The sequence below is a fragment of the Phoenix dactylifera genome, chromosome 1 (assembly GCF_009389715.1).
Source record: "Phoenix dactylifera cultivar Barhee BC4 chromosome 1, palm_55x_up_171113_PBpolish2nd_filt_p, whole genome shotgun sequence".
NCBI classification, from domain to species: Eukaryota; Viridiplantae; Streptophyta; class Magnoliopsida; order Arecales; family Arecaceae; genus Phoenix; species Phoenix dactylifera.
This window is the reverse complement of record NC_052392.1, coordinates 21,612,091-21,632,177: the sequence shown is the minus strand read 5'-3', so window position 1 is coordinate 21,632,177 and position 20,087 is coordinate 21,612,091. Positions and strand designations below refer to the sequence as shown.

At 38.2% G+C, this 20,087-nt stretch overlaps 1 protein-coding gene across 14 annotated transcripts in view; it reads left to right on the top strand.

The window, feature by feature from the left end:
• Window positions 1-3,995: 3,995 nt before the first annotated feature.
• The window catches only part of LOC103711483 (PX domain-containing protein EREL1), a 29,483-nt gene continuing 13,391 nt past the window's right edge, over window positions 3,996-20,087 (top strand). For 2 of the 14 annotated variants that reach the window (XM_039129670.1, XM_008797629.4), the window contains exons 1-4: window positions 4,004-4,283; window positions 6,872-6,997; window positions 7,967-8,065; window positions 17,980-18,072. In XM_039129670.1, coding sequence (XP_038985598.1) covers window positions 4,194-4,283; window positions 6,872-6,997; window positions 7,967-8,065; window positions 17,980-18,072 — 408 coding nt within the window. In that variant the 5' untranslated portion in view covers window positions 4,004-4,193. Of the gene's footprint in view, window positions 4,284-4,893; window positions 5,191-6,871; window positions 8,066-17,979; window positions 18,073-20,087 lie in introns of those variants that run through there. The other 12 variants (XM_039129676.1, XM_008797627.4, XM_008797630.4 and 9 more) reach the window with 9 other exon arrangements.

Sequence of the window (20,087 nt, the reverse complement as noted above, 5' to 3'; positions counted from 1 at the left end):
CACCTTATGGGAAAGTAACTTTCCCATGTTTTTCATGGGAAAGACTTTTTCATGAAATGTGAGAATTATATTCCCATAGGAATACAACTTTCTCATCTCTCTTCTTTGAAAATTCCAACCAAACAAGAGACATCTTATTACTTTTCCGTTGACCACACTTTTCCCCCTTCTTTTTCCGCGAACCAAACGAGCCCATAGTATTTTTGCCCAGCGAGATGGTCTATACCCTTGTGGTGATATGGGCTATTCTCCCTATTCCTTTTCATATCTGGTCAAAAGATTTTTTTGTGGCCCAGCGAGATAGTCTGTTCCCTTGCTACGAGATATGAGAAGATATCCTTCCTACTTACCGATAAGTTTATGTAGAAGATAGGTTGAATAACTTATTCATAAGGCAATTACCATATTGTTTCTTCATTTTTTTTTGTTACCCATTCGCAAGTGGAACGATAATTTTATCTTTGTGATAAAAATCCAGATCATTGCAAAATCTATAGCACATATACTTTGTTCCTCGCCTTATCTCCTCTTGCTTATTCCCCCAACCAAACTTCAAAAGCTAATTACCACATTGTCTCTCCATTTTTTTTACCCATTCTTAAGTATACGCAGGTGGGAGGATTATTTTATTTTTGTGATAAACATCCAGATCACTATAAAATCTGCAAGACATATACTCTGTTCCTTTGCCTTATTCCTCCCACTTATTCCCCTAACCAAACTTCGAAAGCTACTTATCCACGAAAAGGAAGGGAATAAGCTCATTCCTCCTGCAATGCTCGAATAATTTTTCTTCTTATTCCGTCCAAAGTTATCCAGCAACCGAACGCTGCTTTGATTGAGAGTTATATTATGAGTTTTAGTGCAATGCAAATTTTTGGTCCTAGAGATGTTAGCAATTCATAAACAGATGAAATCTCATTTACAATTATGTATGCCATGATCTGCCGATCTTAGAATTGCAAGCATGATGCAGATATCTGATTCAAGATGGGAGAATATTTGGTTGTGTAGCTACAGTATTTATGTTATTTAGCATGTACCAGTTTTATGTCTTAGATTTCCAATAGCTATTTATGAAAGATAATATGGTTATTATCTATGTATCTCAAATCTTCTGATTGCATTACATTTGAATTTGACATGGATAACCACCAACAACACTGGAACTGTGCTGGACCGGCAAAATGATATTGAAGACCAACGAGAGGAAAGAACAACATTGGTTAATCGGTGTTCATATGAATAGTGTTTTCAGCCATGAACAGGGATAAATGTCATTATTAAGAATTAGTTTCATATCTGTTGAGAATAGGCGAAACGAACATGAAAACAATTTGATTGGGTCATCATTTCTATTGTCACTTGAACAATTTTAGATTTGATATGTAAATTAATCTGTACTCTCATCTCTTATCACCCCTACTTTCTTTTTTACAGTTTAGAGTTTTTGTGGTGACTTCTAAAAATAACAATTTTGATACGATGGGTGTCATTGTGGTGCTTCATTTTTTCTTTGAAATCCAAGACATGCAAAACCTCTTGTGCTTTTTACGTAGCCAAGCGCACCCTCAGAAAACAATAACATTAGTTGTATCTTTTCTTGTCAATTAATTGGTCGATCATCCCTTGTCATTTATTCTTGTGACTTTTAACAATCTTATTTTCTTTAACTTCTCCACTATCTTAATCCAGTATGTAGAAACATTTTGCCTCCATGCATGTCTGACACCAAATCTCTTAGGTTCTTATCAATTTATCAATAAAGGATTCTTGAGCATTTTCTTCTAGGTTTATCTCAAGTCGTCCATGCAACTTCAGCTATTATTCATGGGATTGGATGCTAAAAGGATCTTCTTTTTTGTGATGAAGTGAGAGTGGTGCAAAGAGAAGGGATCCATGGCTGAAATGTGGCTGATCACAATTGGTTGAGATGAACTTCTGTCCATAACAATAGGAATGAATCTGATGATGTAGTGGAAAGATAGGAAGTGACCCAGGTTTTAGGTGGGCTTAGCCCAGAAGGACCTTCAATTACAACAAGGAACCAAAATAAAGAAATACATATTTTTAAGAGTTATATGCGGGAGAACTTTAGAAAATTTGGTATAAAAGAGTGCTAAAAATGTGTACAGATGTGCACTTAACAATCGGCCCATAAAAACAAGAATATTTTAGCCATCCATAAAAACTAATAACAACAACAATAGAGCAAAGGTATAGAGATGGTGGCTATCAATTGATTGGTAAAATTGTGAGGATCCATGCAGGCATTTGTTCAGTCCCATATCGATTATTCGCCAATGAGATATTGAATATTTATACAGGACTAAGGAACCAAAAAATACCTTTCCGGCTAGTCATTTTGGATGAGGTTCTGGGTTGTGACAAATGGTATCAGAGCGAACTCGGCCCATAACCTATGTGGATTAGGGGACATTGCAGCACGGGTTCATGAAGGCTGACCATGGGTCGATCGTGGTGCTTGCGATTAAATTTGAATGGATTTGAACCCTTAGCCTGATGAAGACATTAGGGCTTGAACAGAAGAAGTATATGAAGACCCGTGCGAGCATCTATTTAGTCCCACATCGGTTATTTGCCAAGAAGATTTTGGGTACTTATACAGGACTAAGAAATCCAAAAAATATTTTTTCAGCTAGCCATTTTGGATGAAATTTTGGATTGTGACAAAAATAATAGTGTCATGATAAAGAACATGAATGATATTGGTGTATGTAGTGAATGAAGACGTGGAAAGGTAGAGATGGGGGTGATACGGCCAGTGAGGTAGGAATAATGAAGGCAACAAGATTTGGAATGTGAATGTGTGTGTTTGTTTGTGTGTGTGTGCGTGTATGTGTGTGTGTGTGTGTGTGTGAGAGAGAGAGAGAGAGAGAGAGAGAGAGAAGGTGGATATGCTTTAGTCGTGGAAGGGGTTATATGGGTTGCTGTGGGAAGAGGCAAGCTGAGGACCGGGGAAGAGGAAATAGGAAGAATTAGTGATGGGACTGGAAGAGCAGCACACATGACCGATCCGCCCAATTGTTGGGCCATCATTATGGGTTAGATAAATGGTGTAGATTAAGTATATAGAATTTTTGCAAAGTACTTTGCAACATTTGCCTTTTATCATCCGGAAAGCAACTTCTTACATTATATTAATTTAAGGGAGCATTATTTGATGAATGATTGAAATCGACAATGCCAATACTAAATAGATTGTGAATTGTAAATGCGCAAGAAACCATAAGAATATGCGGGCATTGCGAATATGTATTGTCAAGAATTTGATATAGTAATCTGCCACTTATAGTTGTCAGAGCATGATAGCTTTTTACTCCAAATACAAAGCATTCCATCTTATGATGAAATTTCATCATTCATCATCTTAATTCAAAAAAGTATTTTACAAGAATCTCTGACCAATAAATCTATTTAGTAAAGATCATAGCTTCTTCACAAGGCTAGTGGGGATGTCGAAGAAATTTTTTTTTATCATGAACAAAAATTATTGCTTGCAGCAAAAGTTGGATATCTTGTATTCAATGGCAAATTAGCTAAAGAAGATGCTACAGGGCTTCATGTAAGAATTAACTTGAAGATAAAAAAAAATTATAATGCATTACACATGTCTATCATTATTACTTGCAAATATTACAAATGGCTGATAAATTGACTGAAAAATATATGAATGAGTGCCCTGAGTATTAGACAAGTATTTTATTTTTTTAAAAAATAATATAGCTTAAAAGCAAAATAGCATATCTATGAGTTCCTACCTTCTTGCTTCTAGCTCTAACTCTTTAATGCGTCGCTCCTCTGCCATGCATAACCAAAACCATCCATTTTCTCCATGCTTTTTTTTTCTTCTTTTATTCAATATAAAATAAACACATCCCTTCGTGGCTGGGGGTCTCCTCCACCCACCCACCCCCCCCCCCCCCCCCCCCCCGCGACCGACCGACCGACACGTGCAAAGCACGCGCCTTGGGAAGACGGTGCGAGGACGGACGGTTAGGTGTGCGCTTTGGAGACTTCACTCGAAGAGGGGCACCGATCGATTCGCCTCGCCCCAAATCCATCCTCCTCCTCTCCTTGATCGTATTTCAGTCTCCTCTCTCTCTCTCTCCACCCACAAGTTCGATCCTTCTCCCACTTCGTTCCTCTGCGATCGCCAAGGAAGCAGGGAGATGCTCAAGAACAGCCCCCCGAAGCACCGCCACGATGGCACTTCGCCCCTGCCCCTGGGCATGGACTGGAGCCCTCCTCCCAAGAAATGGGTATCAGCTCCTCCTCCTGTGATCTCCCCTCCTATATTCGTGATAGATTCTCTTTTCGTGGCAATTCGAGGTTCTTTTCGATGAGTTTTCGTCCGATCATGGAAATCTGAGCTGGGCTTCGATGCTTTGCGATGATTTATTGAATTTTTATGTCTTTTCGTAAATTTTTGATCTTGAATCTTCTCACGGGTTAATCTAGGGTTTTTGCTTGGGATCATTCGTTCTACGTCATTGTGATTCCGGCTTTTTCTAGGTTGGATAGTTTTTACAACGTTAATAAAATATTGATTATAATCATAAAGCCAATGCATTTGTAGCTTGAAGCTATATCATTCCTTGATTTGAATGAGTTAATTAAATTTTGTATGCGACAATATCAGCACAACAAATGGTGAGTTGATCCAATTCAACACATCAGCAATTTATTCTTAACAGATCAATGAAAAAAGACTAACTTATAGTTCTGGTCATCTTCTTTCTTGCGATCATCTTCATCATCTCTAGTTTCTTGCTCAATTTTGTAAGTATCATGAAATTCTGGGCTCTATTCCATGATCTTGAAGTTGTAACCATCTTGACCATCCAACTACTCTTTGTTCTATTTCTCCAGAGCCTCCTTGCAGCATTCGATTGAAGTGATGGAATATGAGAAAGATGGCAAGAACATTGTCCACCACTTTAAGACAGTAATAAGGAAAACGGTGGTCCTATCCAATGTAAAGGTAAAAGAGGGAAAGAAAGAGAAGATGCAAAAAAAAGGAAAACCGGTTCAAATCCTTCTCATGTTTTTCCTGGCAAAGTAATAATGGAGGAAGGCAAAGATGGCACCAGCACCAATCACCATTTAGGCAAGGTGATAAGGAAAACCACATGTCACAAACTATCTGTCTAGATAGTGAAGAAAAAGGTGAATAAAACAAAAAGAAATCCCCAACAACAAGAATAACACAGCTTTTCCATAATAGAAAAACTGTCTCATCCGCCCATGAGCACCAATTATATTTGATATTCATCCACAAACCACAGTCATCACAAGCATTCGCAAAACACATCATTGCTTGATCTTTCCCCCAAGTTTTGATGTTGTCTACTCATGAAAATGCCAGTCTTATGAGGGAAAAAGCGCAAGGGATGTGTCAACTGAATGTTGCAACAATACTAAGTAAACCACTGAGCTAATGACCAAAAAGTGTAGTAAGATAACAAATATGTTAAATCATTATATGTCTGAAAACTGCATACTTTACATTGTGATTCGCTTCACTAGGAGAGCATTCACCATCCATGGTATGTGCTTGGCACCTTACTGCTATATATTCCCTGCATTTAGTCATCTAAAAAGCAGAGGACTGGATTTTTTGCTTCTACAGTCTGCGTGTATCCAATGTTGACTAATGCATGATTCGTCCAGAGTTGCCATTCAAGGCTTACTGACCATTTCCTGTACCAAATTAACTGACCAAGAAATTAGGGACCTTTACTTTCCAATATGCGACCTCTTGTCCTTTACATATCATTGTCATTCTTTCCTTTGGGATGCTCCAGCATATCCTGAATAGCAGTTTTAGCTTTGCAAGAAATGATTGAAATCCCAATCTTACTGACTTTATAATTTCAATATGAAAGATCAACTTAGTGCACTGAGGTCATATGTCCCCTTCCTCTTGATATTTGTTTATTTTCTTTATTTGGGAAAGTAAATAAGTAATAACCATGGCATAATCTCTATATGTGTTCTCATCATTTGGCTGTTGGTTCTTATGACGGCCTTAGTCCTTAATTGAGGTTGTCTGCCTTCTCATTTCAGGCCCTTCAATGCATTAAAGCCATATCAAAGTATCAATTATATGGATCTCCTATAAAGTGGAGCAAACAGTTTTGTACTTGACGATTATTAAATGGAAGCCATATTATCCTTCTTTTCATATTCTTAGACTAGTTTCTAGCATGTGCGATGCACGTGAGAATAGTGTACACACACACACACACGTGTGTGTGTATGTATAATGTTTAGGCAATTCGATTAATAGCTCCTAGTTTTCGGAGGTGATCTTCTCTTGCTTCTCATCCTCAAAGTGAGAATTGAACTACATGGGGTATGTTTATTTGTTATGTAAGTGTAGAAGAGAAAAGTGGCATGAGATGGACGACATGGACCTTGACACACATAGTAGGAGTTCGGTTTTAGTAATGAAACAGATTGCTACTTTCTTATTCCTCCTCCTTTTTTTTTCTTTTTTGATAATCACATGCTCTTTAAATGCTTCAAGTCACATGTGAAGTTGTGTTTCCCATTTTCAATGACTCCTTCCACAAGGATATAATATTTGATTGATAACGAAAATACTAAACCACCATTTGAATTGAAACTTCCTTTTCAAGTTGCTGTTCCAAATTGCATTCAAAGAATTGCAATTTTGTATGTCTACCATGCCATGTGATTGCCTTTGAGAACATGTAACATATCTTGCCATTCTTTGTCATTATTATTCAAATAAGGACTGTATTTTGTAGTGCTCAATTATTATTTAGTTCTTACATATGTATATTTTTCTATTTGCTCATATGGCATACATTTGTGAATGTAGGATGGGAGAAACACAATATGGCCTCACAATCCTCACACAGGCTGGAGTTTCTGTGTCATGTTTCCTTCCTGGATTGTTCAAACTGATCCTGGAGCATCCCATGACAGCTTCTTGAATCCTATAGTTGTAATTTCTTCATTTCCGTTCTCACCATAATTCTTGGATACATATAAAACACTTATATTAACCATTTTATAATATTGACTTTCTGGGAGAGGATGACGTAAGCATATCATGTAGTGATAGGAGACATAAATTAATTCTCTTCATCTAAAAGATAAAAATATGTCGGATTCAACAACTGTTTGCCGTATTCTTCTTCAAGTTTTACGTTCTGGTTCTGTAAATTTGCATAAGGTGGTTTTAGCTCCATGAAGATATATGGCTTTGTTTGGAATTATGGAAAGTAAGTAGTTAATGGTAATTCATGCTCATTAAAATGTGATGATTTGCTGAGTTTTCTTTATTAACTTTAAATTTTTGTTTGAGAAGAACTGGTCCTAAGGGAACATCCTAGTTTGGTGTTTCGTGATGGTAAATTTTTTCAAAATTTTATATTTTTCGCCATCCGTTTCTAACTAATGACAACCTTGTCAATTTAGTGCTGACATTAAAGGGGACCGAATGATCTGTGATTTGAAGGTGGCAATTTTGATCCAATTCACAAGGATTATATGATGGATTACATATTATGAGAGCTTTGCCACATAAACTACTGGCATTGAGGATTTGCAGATTGGTTATTACCATTGGGCAACCTAGAATTTCATATCATTGAACTGCCTACTGTGGTTGTATATGCTAAAAGAATGATGGGTTTTATTTCAGGTATTTGATGCTCTATCTATTTATCATCAGGAGATATTATTTTTATAAGAGCATTGTATTGTTTTTAGTGAGGTGTATCTTTCTGTTCAATCATAAACGTTTAGTACCATGGCAAGAATATGATGAAGTTATATCTGTACATTTCAACTTTTTGTAAGCATGAGCTCTTCAAATGTTTACTTAACAGACATCTTAAAATAATAGATCTAAGAGTTTGTGTTTCAGTTTTTGCTCTTTTATCTTTATTTTAACATCCGTAAAGGACAGTTTTACAGGATTCATATTGGTATACAATCTCCAGAAGGGGTTAGCACCAGTCACGGAGTACTTAGACGATTCAGTGACTTCTTGAAATTATATTCTGCTGTAAGTATAAAATTCATTTTGCCATCTGATCTCGAGGGTGATCATCCCTTTGGAATATGTTCCGTCGGTCCTTTATTTGTGAAACATGCACCTAGTTTCATTTGTACTATGTGTAAATTTGATATTATCTAACAGAAAAAAGATACCACACCATGGTGTTATTGCAACATTGTTGGACCTTCGAGCATAGAAGAGAAGGACACAGTAACAAATTTGTAACCTCGTAGTTGGAGAGATTTTTTGGTTAAGAAAATATAACGCATCTTGCTGTTTGAAAGATAAACCAAGAACAAAATAATGCATATCGTACTCCTGTTGCATGATCATCTTAAAATCTCAGGTTGAGATGGTTTGATACAATACTATGCGTTTTCCCTATTTAAACATGCTGCCAGAATTGCAACATCGCTTTCTGAGAATTAGGTCTGGCCCAAAGGCCTTAAGTAAACTCAAAATGGAATGTTAGGTTCACCACTAATCTGTGCCATGCTAGAACGAACTACTTTTGTTTGTTAAAACTATCAAATCCTGCACTGCAGTTGTTCCTTATCAAGACAGGTACCGATACAAGTACCAGGCCCTAAAACCTTGGACTACAACCACTAGAGAGATTCCTCTATAACTGTGTAATGCCATGACCATCGTGATCAACAGTGAAAAATACTTTGATCTCGAATTCCAGCACACCAATTGATATTATTGAACCAAGGTTCGCCGTCTCGCTACCGGACCCCGTACCGGTGCCATACTGGCATAGTATCGGTACGATACTGTACGGAGTTTTTTTTGGCATACCGAGTGTCGGTACGCCACCCGTACTAGGTAGCGGTATTGAACCGGTATGGTACAGTATACCTCGTACCGCCTAGTTCAGGCCGGTACGGTATACTATTGAACATTCACTTGTATCTTCCTGTTGGGATTAGTCTTCCCATGCAAGGAGCGAGAATGGCATAGCTGAGTTGTCAAAATGTTAAAAAGTATGTGTGAATCTTGGTTTAGGCCTTTAATGCTTACAAGATGCAAGCATCTAGCTTACTTACCTTCTGCTTTCAAAGTCCTCAATCTCGAGCTAAAGGCTTTAAAAAGGCATGATATATCCTAAATCCTCATTCAAACTCTGCTTCTTGAGCAAAATACTTGACTATCACCTATAGCATGAACTTTGGAACTTAAGGGCTTGGACTCCTCTAGTTGTACTGGTCGCTCTACACCCACTGTTGTTTGCTTTGAGAGGTAATGTGGGCATCACCAATCAATTAGTTCATATGCAGAATAGGTGGACATTACATGGCCAGAATCACCATTCAAACCCATTAAGAGTTTGAATATTGGCAATCTCTTTTTGTTCCTTCTCTTACTTAGACCTAGAATGGTAATCCGCCACTTTTTCTCTAGGCTATCAACATACACATAAGCTGAAGTGTTGGTTGAGCCAACTGTGATACGAGTTGTTGCTTCAGTGCAAGGATGCTTTTTGGTGTTCTCTTCGAGTAATCTTCTTTAAAAGGGAAGATATCCCATGCCTAAAAAGGTGTACATGACCCATCTCCAATGATTTCTTCAATCTGCCAATAATATTTTCGCCTTTTCCATTTGAATCATCTCATTACAGCAAGCAGGATGATCTGCAACTTTTGATATGCCAAAATGTCCTTTTTCTTGTTTGGAATCACTCATGCAATTGGATGTGAAAGAGTAAGCCATTGATCAAACTTGGTCTTTGAAGTCTGGATTGGGTCATAGAGCTAATTAACCGCATTGGGGATTTATATGACCAGCTAGATGTCCCAACTCAAAATTCTTTTAGCATGATCCCTTGCTTGAACTCTTCTCTTAGTAGATATGTAGTCATGTGACTTATTCTCAAACCCACCTCCTAAAATCAGTTCATAATGTATCAAGCCTTCCCCCTGTTTCTCGATATGAACCTTGTGCAAATATACCTATGAAATAGAATGAGAGTGCTTATACGTCTATTTGGTTATCTTGCTGCCGAAGAATAATGATACTGGGTGTAGCTTCTCTTTTTTCATCAAAGCGAGCTTGTCAACAATGTTTAATATACTGTTTCTGCCATCAATGCTAGACGCATTTTACTAGTGACGCTATTTGCTATGGAAGGGATATTGCGAAACATGCCCACCTCAAATTGCCATTTAGCATATGGCAAGTTTGCTAGTGCTTAATCAATTATCACAAACACAGCTCTCAAATTATTCAGTCACATTAAGTCAAGGGGAACTAAACTTATTACCCTTTTGAGTAGTTCAAGACCAATTTACATAATTAAGGTGACAATCTATGTTCTTTTTTTAAGCGATTCTGTCAATTGAGGCTTACAATCTTGTTATATAGTACCATAACAGCATAGTACCAATATAGTATAGCACCGAGCCATATTGTACCGGAACTTGATATGTAGAAGTGTACTAGTACGGTATTGGTATGCTTTTTTATAATTTTTTTATTTTCAATGTTTTGGTTATGGCTATTGTAAGGTTTAGAGTGTGATTTTAAACATATTTTATTATTATTTTATCTTGTATTGGTCCCATGATTGCTTGATGGATGCAAGTGTAAAAAATAAAAATAGAAAATGCATATATATATATATATATATCAGATATATTTCAATTACATGATATGTATTTATATCTAGTCCCTCGTGGAATATCTATGCCGCCGGTACATGTTTGACATTTCATCTATAGTTGCAGCCTTGGACTGGACTCTAACCTTGATAATGAGGCCATCCTTGCATACGATAATCTAGACCTTCTGGATAGCTATATTCGGTACTGGGTCAGCCATCCCACCTGAGCAAGAAGATCATGGCAACGAAATATGACATGTGATCAGGCTAAGACTGTGGAGGGCAATAGTTACTCAAATATGACATATCAGACGAAGGATGTGTATACGGGTCATTTGCTGGCTGCACAGAATAGGCTCCGGTATATGATAAGGATCCAGAGACGTCTAGAGATCCTACTTCGCAAGCTAGATCATTAACTGTAGCAGCGTTGGATCCTAAACCACCTCGAGTGGTCCATTTCTTGTATCTTGTTGTATCATTGCGGGCTTTACGTCATGCATCGTGGTTCACATCCTGCATGGCATGAGTAAAATGAGACTTGCTAGTGAATGGTCTCATACCATGTGGTTGTGAGTTGTATGCACCCCCACCATATCCACTGCTACCCTTGTCACCAAATACATCATTGCTCAGGCTGTCATTAGCATCATCTCTCATATTGCGAGATGATTTAGGCAACCATTCATTGGCTCAATAGCCTTAGAATTTGAGTGAAGAGGCTCCTTATCAATCTCTCCGGTGGATTTTTGACTTGTTTCTTTTTCCTTTTTCGCTACTTCGACGAACTACTTCCTTTTCATGGTTGCCTTGCATGACCGGCTTTGCTGGGTGGCTTAACTAGGTCTTGACTGGATCTACCCCTTTAGCTAGACGGGATGCCATGGTGATCTCTTCTTAGCATCTTTTTGTTATATCTTTCGATGGAAGTCTCAGACATAGAGTCTTGCAGTCTAGACTGGCTCTTCCTAACCTCTTTGGTTGCTGGACATTATGCGTGTAGCATGTGTCCGTCTGTCCTCTGCTTTGTATTTACCCCAGCCTTTTTTGGTATGATATAGTTGGTCAAGAAGGCGATCTTGGCCTATTAAGCTTTGATTGTTGTTGCTAGCCCTCAAACCAACTAATCATGGGGAACTTGTCATGTTCATGAAGTCATTATGAAGTGGGTCATCATATTTCAACATTAGCTCTGCCTCCTCATGAATGCATGTCAATCTGAGTTGTAAATTGTAATACATGTACACCAAGTCATTTCATCTCTCACGTGTCAGGCGGTTCGCAGTTCCTCTATTTGCTATGTATTTAGAAAAAGGTTGATTAGCTGCACTAGCATCCTTTAGGGCTCGTTTGGTTCGCAGGAAAAGAAGGGGGGAAAGTGTGGTCAACGAGAAAGTAATGAGACGCCTCTTTTTTGGTTGGAGTTTTCAAAGGAGAGAGATAGGAAAGTTGTATTCCCATGGAAATATGATTCCCACATTTCATGGAAAAGTTACTTTCCCATGAGGCGGGAATCACTTTATTTTTATTTTTTTTCCAAAAAGGCCCTTTAGCATTAAAGAGGCATTAAAGACCTAATATTTATTAAGGGCATAATAGGAATTATACATAACTTTTTCAGGAAAGTGGATGGCCAACCAAACATAAGCACTTTGAAAATTTGTCACTTTTCCATGGTCAACCAAACATGCCAAAAGTACTTTCCTAGGCATCCTCTTCCTAGGAATTTGATCATATTCCTAGGAGGGAAAATGCTTCCCGCGAACCAAACGAGCCCTTAGAGGAGACTATTTGTGGGAGGATCTGGATTGCTAACCTACTGATATTTTTGGATGACAGTGCCAAATAAAAACATTATTCAGCTTCAAATGGAATCAAGTAAATTACATTTTAGTCGACATTTTTCATCAAACATTTGATTAGTGAGAGTCGGTGTCCTAAAATACTTGGATTCATATTGTTTTTACTTGTCACGGCTGCTTTCTCACTGAAGTTGTGGGAGAGTCCTCTCTAAAAGCTTTAGGGCTCGTTTGGTTCGCGGAAAGTATTTTTCCTCCTAGGAATATGATTCCTGGGAATCAGATTCCTAGGAAGAGGATACCTAGGAAAGTACTTTTGACATGTTTGGTTAACCATGGGAAAGTGACTAATTTCCAAAGTGCTTATGTTTGGTTGACCATCCACTTTCCTAGGAAAGTTATGTATAATTCCTATTATGCCCTTAATAAAAATTAGGTCTTTAATGCCTCTTTAATGTTTCTTTAATGCTGAAGGGTCTTTTTGGGAAAAAATAAAAAAGGAGTGATTCCCACCTCATGGGAAAGTAACTTTCCCATGTTTCTCATGGGAAAGACTTTCCCATGAAATGTGGGAATCATATTCCCATGGGAATACAACTTTCCCATCTCTCTCCTTTGAAAACTCCAACCAAACAAGAGGCATTTCATTACTTTCCCGTTGACCACACTTTCCCCCCTCCTTTTCCTGCGAACCAAACGAGCCCTTAGTCTATGAAACACACCACTTATGGCATCATATCTTTGCTTATGCATGGAATTGTATTAATTCCCTTAAATTTAACTTTCCTCCTTGAGGCATCTATTAGTAATGGCAGCATCAAGATCCATCTTGTAGATGACCTAGTGCATGCTAGTCAACAGCTCCTGAGGCACTATAGTGGAACCTTGGATTGAGGCAGAGAATTGATTTAATTAACGGACAAAGGATTGCATAATAGTATTTTATACGTATAAACAAGCATTCATGATTGTACTTGGATTATTTGCCTGATGCAACACCATACCTATCTACCAATCCATCCTCTCCTTAATGATATTAATATACTCATCAGTGTGCTTTAAATTTGCTTGCTTGTTCTCGGCCTTTGCAGTCATCAGCATGTGAATCCACCTTGGTGGATTTGGAACTAGAACACCCCTCGTATTGTGAGGACCCAAACTGCTCTATGCCTAGCAACCTCCTTTGTTGCTAATCATTTTGATTGTCTCGTATAACAACCTGAATTTGGGTCACCTCTATATCATCTGGATCCGATGTCTCATAGTCCATTGCATCGCTAATGGTGCTCATTTGCCTAATGATCGCCCTCGACTATTTGTTTCTTTGTGCTTTTCTTTGCCCTTCTCAAAGTCATGAAAGTACTTTATAATTGTTGAACCTATTATGAACATTTCTTGCATACAGTCACATTGGGATAACTACCGGCCAAATGCTGCTTCAATCTCATCGCTCCATCCCCTCACTCTGCATTGCCCTACTTGCACTTCCAACAGTGCCGACTCGAGATTATTACCCCATACTTTTGACTAATATCAGCATCCTTCTCTTTCTTCCTTCTTGAATCCATTTTTGCAAGTTTGACGACCACAAATTATAAACCATTTCATTCATTACCACGAATTACATAAAGTGGGTCCACACTTTTTAAAAATAAAAATATTATCTTTTAAAGATTTATTAGTGACTTTTATAATTTAATTTCACTTGATGCATATGGTTATGGTTCATTGGACCATCCAAAACTTTCTAGTTTGGGATGTATCGAACTATACCGAGTGGGAATCAGAGGGGGAATTAGGATGATTCCCCCATTTGGTTCGAAACAGAGGGAAAATTGTTCTGAATCAGGTGGTTTAGAGTGGTAGTATGGTATGCTGTATCGGCCCGAACCGGGTTGTACGGGGCATATCGTACCAATTCGGTACTGGTAACCGGTACGGATGGTATACCGACACTCAGTACGTCCAAAAACTTCGTACCGTACCGACACTGTGCTAATGTAGCACCGGTATGGGGTCCGGTACCGAGATAGCGAACCTGGCGATATGCTTTGGTTCAGCTTAGTTTTGCCCTATTCAGCCCCTTCCCTCTTAAATGATTGAGGTGGGAGGCTAAGAAGGCCTCCCACACCCCCTCAGCCTCTTCCTCACTTTTTTTTTTAAAGATAGTAGGGACTTGCAGATCTAAGCCAGATTAAAGATAGGAACAAGTAATGCCCCTTTCCCCCTCGCTTTTCTTTTTGTGTTTAGTCAAAACTTAGCAAGGAAATAAGAAAGGGAACATTATGCCAAAATTTATGATTTTGGCATGATTTCATGATATGTTGTAGATTTACGGATGATCTTTGCAATTCATCGAAATTGGATGATTCTCCTAGTGATTTGATCAAGAGCTTTCGAGAAGAGGCCACCACAATATTCAGTCTAGTCAAGGTGGAGGGCATAGTCGATCCTTCCAACAGAGCCTGACAGAGAGAGGCATTCAAGAAAAGAAGCTAGGTACTCAGGCCAACAAAAAGAAAAAAGGAAAAATAGTTGCACATCCATTGGAGAGAGTCGAGGAGTTTATTCACTTAGATTCTGAGACTAGATCTTTCTACGATAGTAGCGATGCCGACAACTCAAGCGATGATGCATCTAGTGGCCAGGATGGCACAGTGATTTTTGACTCATCTCCAGAATAGTCTTCAATTTACTAGTGAGTCCTAGTTTACTCATGCTGCATATGATAGGGACCACGATGCACGATCTGATAGATCTCATGAGGATACCATTGCATATAAGAGATGCATCCATCGATATTGTTCGGGACATGACACGACTGCTGCAGATGATCTGGCATGTGAAGTAGGATCTCTGGATGTATCTGGATCTAAGTCGTACACTAGATTCTATTCCACATAAGCAGGTTATGATCTGTATGGATATGGTTTATCTGTGGCATCATATTCGAGTGGGTACTATCCTCTGTAGCCTCAAGCATTCTATGGATTGGATTTTGCTGCCAGGATCTTCGAATACGTCTTAAGAGTATTGATGTAGGATGCTCAGGTTACTTCTCTCAGGATAGCTATCCAACGGGTACAGATTATGGGAGGATAATGATGCAGGATTATGGGGCAATGCTTTTGGAGTCTTGGATTGCTGTGCTAGGCTGGACTATGAATGCGATCCCGATATCTACAAGGGACATCGACACTCATTTTGATAATTTTTTCCATAAAAATTTTCGCATTGAACCCATAAATTTCTGTATTTTTTATTTCTACTGAAATCATTAGATCTTCTTAATTTTAGATATCAGTACATATTTTGTACTTTAAATATATTAAAGTACTCCATTTATTATATTGTATATATATTTACTTAAAAATACATTAACTGGTCCACTTCAATTCCATTTCATGGTAAAAATGACATCAAACCAATGATAAAATTACAAATTAGACAACAATAATTATGAAAATTTTAAGTGGAGACAAAAAAAATTGAGAAAATAAAAAATTAAAAAATAAGAAAATGGTGTACAGGTTAGCTGAGTGGTATGCCATGGTGTATCATGTATCGGTATGGTATCGAACCAGTACTGTACCATACTGGCGGCTCTTTGATACAATCTTGGTACTGGTTCAACAAACATATTATATGAAAATATAAAATAGTGAGGAAGAGCATTCATTTTTTCCTTGAGTAATGTCCTAGTTACCAATACACATTGCATTTTTTTCATTAATTTTAGCTGAATTAATAATTATTGAGTTATTAATATCTAAAAATTTGATAATTTACATTGTAATACAAAAAATGGCCGAATTCTTCCCGAGAATATTTCAAAATTATCTATACAAAATGCTACTTTTAAACATTTTTGATTTCTTAAATATTTTTAATTAATTTTGAGTTAAAATTACTATTTAATTATGCAATACCTAGAAGACTAATTTTAATTTGATTAATGTATAACCTTACCAAGGGTATTATATATAATTTTTTTAGCCTATGGTTCATGGTCTGCCGTACCGGTCGGTACAGATCGGTACCGGCCGGTACATACTGGTACCGGACCCTACCGGTATGGTACAGCTACATATTTCAGTACCGAACCGTACCGATCGGTACCGATGTGTACCGGCCTGTACCGACCGGTACCGATGCGTACTGACGCGTACCGATCCGGTATTAACGCGTACCGATCCGGTACCAACCCAAACCGACCAGTCCGTACCGGCTCCAAATTTTTTTTGGCTTTTAGCCTCATCAGTACAGTACCGGTTTGGTTCGGTACTGTACCGGTACCAATGCCCACTGGTACATCGGTACAGTCGGTACCGTGTATCTTGCCATGGTTGTACCTTAATCACCACTTTTGAAATTTGGGTAGCCATAACCATGTCAAAATTTGAACAAATTACTACCATAAAAAATAGCAAGTAACATGCATAACCCAAACATGCTACCAATTTATGTTCAATGAAAAATAACAATTTCTTCTTCAATGCATAGATCGCTATTAAACCTATATTATATCATGAAATCATGCCAAAATTAGAAAATGCATGTGATCTCACATTTTAGCAATTTTGGTCTATTTTAAGTTTAAAAGAAAGACGGAGCGAAGAGAGGGAAGAAGATTTTACCTTGATCCGAGTTGCCTTCTTGCAGAATCCCTTTGCGCTCTTCTTTTCCTCGCTTCCTCAACTTCCAAGCCTTCCTAAGTTAAAATGGAGAGGAGAAAGTGGTTGGAAGGTCCTTTCTCCTCTCCCTTTTTAATTATTACTTGTAATCAGCAGGAATTGATTCGAATCAAGTCGAACTGAACTTAACTGGGCGGTTTCACTCGGATCAAATCGATTTGGACTGGTATCTCCCGAGTCTTGAACAAAACCCCTTTACCGACCTAGTTTCGCCTTTAGTCAGTACGCCCCGAACTGAGTGGCTCGGGTTGGTTCTAGGAACTTTGCTCTCAACATCTCTTTTCACAACTCCAAGAATATATGTAACTAGAGATTCCATGAACTATGTCTTAACTTCTATTAGATCACATGTGGACTTTCATTTAAATCTCTGTGTTGTCTTCACCCTAAAGTTATTCCATGGTTTGCTGCAGGATCCTCAAAATGTGTGTGATGACCCTCTATATTACTTTGTGTCTCTCATAATTACTAGTCTGTTCTTAAAAATCTGCTTTACAAATAACACTTCTTTGTTAATAGCTGAACTAAAATTTTGTCATATTTATTTGATGTGATAAGAGACCAATGCTTGGTAAATGTAGAATTTCACATATATATGTGCTTCCAGCAGATACTGTCGTCTACGCTTTTCATGTGAGCCTTTGTCTTTTATAGTTTGTGTTGCTTTAATGGTTTTCTTACTAAGTTCCTCATGATGGAAAAATATCACTTATGTAACTTAATTGCATAATGACCAAGTTTAATGCAGATATAATAAATTGTATGTACATTCAGATTCAAGTTTATTCAATTCATTTGCTTTAAACTGTTCCCATTCTTTTGTAGCTTAATAAGGCATTTCCGAAAAAGGATATTCCTCCAGCCCCACCAAAGCATGCTTTCTTGAGAATAAATTCCAGTCGGATGCTCTTAGAAGAGGTGGGTATAGCATTTCATTCCTCTTAGTTTGTGCATCCTATTGTTTAGATCAGATTGTGTGTTTTGACCTAACTTTAGATGATTTCTATTTGAAATCTGTATAAGATGTATTTTATAGGGTGCTGTAGTCTTCACTATAGGACATTCACTGGCATAAAATATGTTTGTTTCTTAAATATTGTGATTGGACATCCTAGGAATTGACTGAGGTATTTGGTTTCTTGTATCTTTGTAGTGTATTGAGTTAAAGATTTATTCGACTATCAAATGTTAGTTGTAAGCATTAGCAATAAAGCCAAAATAATTAGATTAACTACTTATATTTAGGCCTTTCCTTTGCATATACATTGAATTACTCAGCTAAATTATATCAGCAATTAGAAATCCAATCACATTTTAATCAAATGAGGCTTTACTAAAACTCACAGACCTGCATCTGACCTAGACTTTAGCTGACTTCATCTCTGACCCTTAGGCCATAGATTGAGTATGGGTCCTTAACTAAAAGTGCCCCGCCCCTTTGCGGCCCCTCCCCCCTTCCCCCCCCCCCACCCCCCCGGCCCCGCGCACGACCAACTCAACCAAATTATATATGAGTTTGATTTTTATGAACCTGACATGACAGGTTCCTGAACCTGATTCAGAACTAATAGTTGACCTAGTATATGTTGTCTAGTTTTACCCTTACATACCTTACATTTTTATAAAACTTATTAATTAAACTTTGAGGCTATGCCATTAGTGAATAGTTTTGAGGGCACGGAAGGAATTAAGCTTTTCAATTAATGGTTCCTTCTTGTGACTTGGACTCGGCCTCAGTACATACTTGACCTGACCTAGATCTAAACCTGATTTGTGCTTGACCTCACTCGGATTCGAGCCTTGTTTGACCCTACTTGGACCGAGGCTCCACCTAATTCTTAGATGCAAGGTTTGCCGTCTCGGTACTAGACCCTGTACCGGTGCTACACTAGCATAGTGTCGGTACGGTATGTTACCTTTTTTTTGGCATATCGAGCGTCGGTATGCTATCCATATCGGATATCGGTATTGAACAAGTATGGTATGGTACGGTACGTTTCGTACTGCCTGGTACGACATACTTTGCTTTGATGGATAGGGTTTGGGTTAAAATATAGACTCAAACTCCTAATATATTTGAATCTGGATTAGGAGGTATCTAGACTGATTCAACCTGATATATCCTTTGTTTGCAAGTTAAATCACTAAGGTTAAAAGAAGTATTTAACACCCAATCAACTAACATAGGTTGACTTATCATCCACCAGCCTTTGCAGGTTGGGTCAGATGAAACTCGTTTGACTTGACAGTTCGGATGGTTAAACCAATTTCGAACTACGTGACTGACCCAGATTCACCTTGTCACAGTATATTGTCAAAAAAAAAGGAAAAAAAATCATACATCACATTTTTCACCCTCTTACATGCTCTCGGTGAAGCAAAGGGAGCATCCCCGTAGCATGGTGGTTATTGTGTTCAGGTTGCCCATGGCATTGAATTGGGCCGTCAAAGGTAGTGAAGGGGAGGAGTTTCAGCTGGAGATTTGGGACAATGGAAGGTAGTCTGGTTGTTTGAGGTCATATGGCAGAATCTTGTGGACATGGGGGCAGGATTGTTGGATCTCATGGGAAGGAATGCAGTGCAGCCAGATCTTATGGGAGTGGAGGTCATAGGAGGTGATAGATTGAACATCATGGGAAGGGAGGCAATTGGACCAGATCTCGTCCGAAGGAGGCAGATCTTGTGGCAATAGAGGTAGTGCAATATTATCTTATGTCAATAAAGGCAGCACAGCCAAATTTGGTGAGAATGGAGGCAACATGGCTGGATCCAGTGCAAACAGAATTAGTATAGCCAACTATTGGGTGGAGCAATCTCCTCTTCTTTGTCATGTTCATCTTTTAGGAGGAATTCTGGAGCCAATGTGCATTAGGGAGAGGAGAGACTTGGAGTGGGAGTTTGTTCAATATGAGAAGATGAAATAGGAAAGAATG